The 1634-nt window shown below is 38.2% G+C and overlaps 1 protein-coding gene across 4 annotated transcripts in view; it reads right to left on the reverse strand.

Annotated features, from left to right (window-relative positions):
* LOC106812288 (glucose dehydrogenase [FAD, quinone]-like) overlaps positions 1–1634 on the reverse strand; it is a 64314-nt gene that overhangs the window by 47747 nt on the left and 14933 nt on the right. Inside the window, exon 3 of one of the 4 annotated variants that reach the window (XM_014816124.1) lies at positions 611–800. The exons of the other annotated variants lie outside the window; for them this stretch is intronic. Within the exon in view, the coding sequence (XP_014671610.1) occupies positions 611–800 (190 nt within the window). The remainder of the gene's footprint in view (positions 1–610; positions 801–1634) is intronic. 4 annotated transcript variants of the gene reach the window in all.

Consider the following 1634-nt stretch of genomic DNA (forward strand, 5'->3'; position numbering starts at 1 on the left):
ACCTTGGCAGTGTCTGCGCGCGTGCCACCTCTGATGTTTGCCTGTGTCTTCATAACTCCTATAAAATAACAAAAACATGAACGTGAACATCAATATTAAAATATTTAATTTTTTATAACCACGAAGTAATGATCAAAATTCGCAATCAACCAAAAACAAAATCCCACTTAAAATGAAATACAATAAATATAATGAGGTTTACCGAACGGACTTTCTCCATTCACATCACCAACTCTATATCATAATTCCCGCGCTGCGTCCAGAACCACGTCTCCAAGTTTCGTGTAGGTTGTTTGTGTGATGGTAAGAGGTCCTCCAACACCATGGTACTCTGCAAGATTATATGTAGATATTTTATAAGAACATGATGAAACGCAATACAGGCACACCTACCTGCCTGAGTGACCTGTTATATTACTATTATAGTAACTTGACATAAACAGATCATGTAATTACCTTCATTCTGCGAAATCAATCTCTTTAAAAAATTCTCTACGGGTATGCTTAAACTCATCCATATCTCCACACTACATCACTCACACTGACACACACTGCATCCTCATTGCCACGTACCGTTATAATGTAAAACATTGAAATTTATTAAACCTACCCGAATCTTTTAACTCAGGAATCTGCATATCCTCGGACTTTTTAAAGTATGGAAGTACGTCGTTATAACTCCACCCCGTTGCTCCCATCTTTTGCCATCTATCGTAATTTTTCGCTGCACCTCGGATGTATACCATGCCGTTAATGCAACTGGTGCCCCCGAGTACTTTTCCTCTTGGCCACATGCTTTGCTATACAATTTAAATACATTACACTCGAGCACGATTCATATCAAATGAATGCAGTCGTCGAATCAAAACCATCGCGACAACAACTTCGGATAGCATAGCAGTTCGGTGTATAAGATTCATGGATTTTCATTTATGCCGGATTCATGTCACATTATATGTCGTGGATATCCATATATAGGCCTACTATAGTGCAATTTTAATGAGAATATAGGCAATCTAGGCTAATATGGGCGAACACACGCCAAAGCTACTATAATATCTCTACATCTGATAAAGATCTAAAGACTCAATGTTTGTCGCACACTAAACATTTATTGCAGTTGCTTCCACTCTTCCCGGTTACAAATAACGCGGATATTACACAAAGACATTACATCTCTCCTTTTGTTTGAAAACGGTCTCGATGCTGTCTATCCATGAAAATGTACATTGCTGTCTTACATGGTTATCTTACTCGGTTATATCTGAACATACTACCAATACTGAATAAATGTTGTGGTACGTTAATCAAATGTAGTAACACATTGTGGTACAATCTCTCAAACTTATCCTAGCTATAAACACACTATAATTTTAACAATCATATAATACGGTTCTGATTCAATTTTAATTCAGTTTAGATTCTCAATGCCGAAGTTAAAGCAGTGCTCGAAATAAGCGTTGTCCGGTTGTCCGAGACAACCACAATTTGCGCCGGACAACCCACCAGTCTGAGACATTGTCCGGTGGACAACCAAGAAACACTATCCCTAACCCTAACACTGACTCTAAACCGACTCGGCTATCTCATATATACGCGTGGTACCCAATTAATCTATGGTATATAACCTTTTG

The sequence above is a fragment of the Priapulus caudatus genome, unplaced genomic scaffold, assembly GCF_000485595.1.
Source record: "Priapulus caudatus unplaced genomic scaffold, Priapulus_caudatus-5.0.1 Scaffold630, whole genome shotgun sequence".
In the NCBI taxonomy this organism is placed as follows: Eukaryota; Metazoa; Priapulida; class Priapulimorpha; order Priapulimorphida; family Priapulidae; genus Priapulus; species Priapulus caudatus.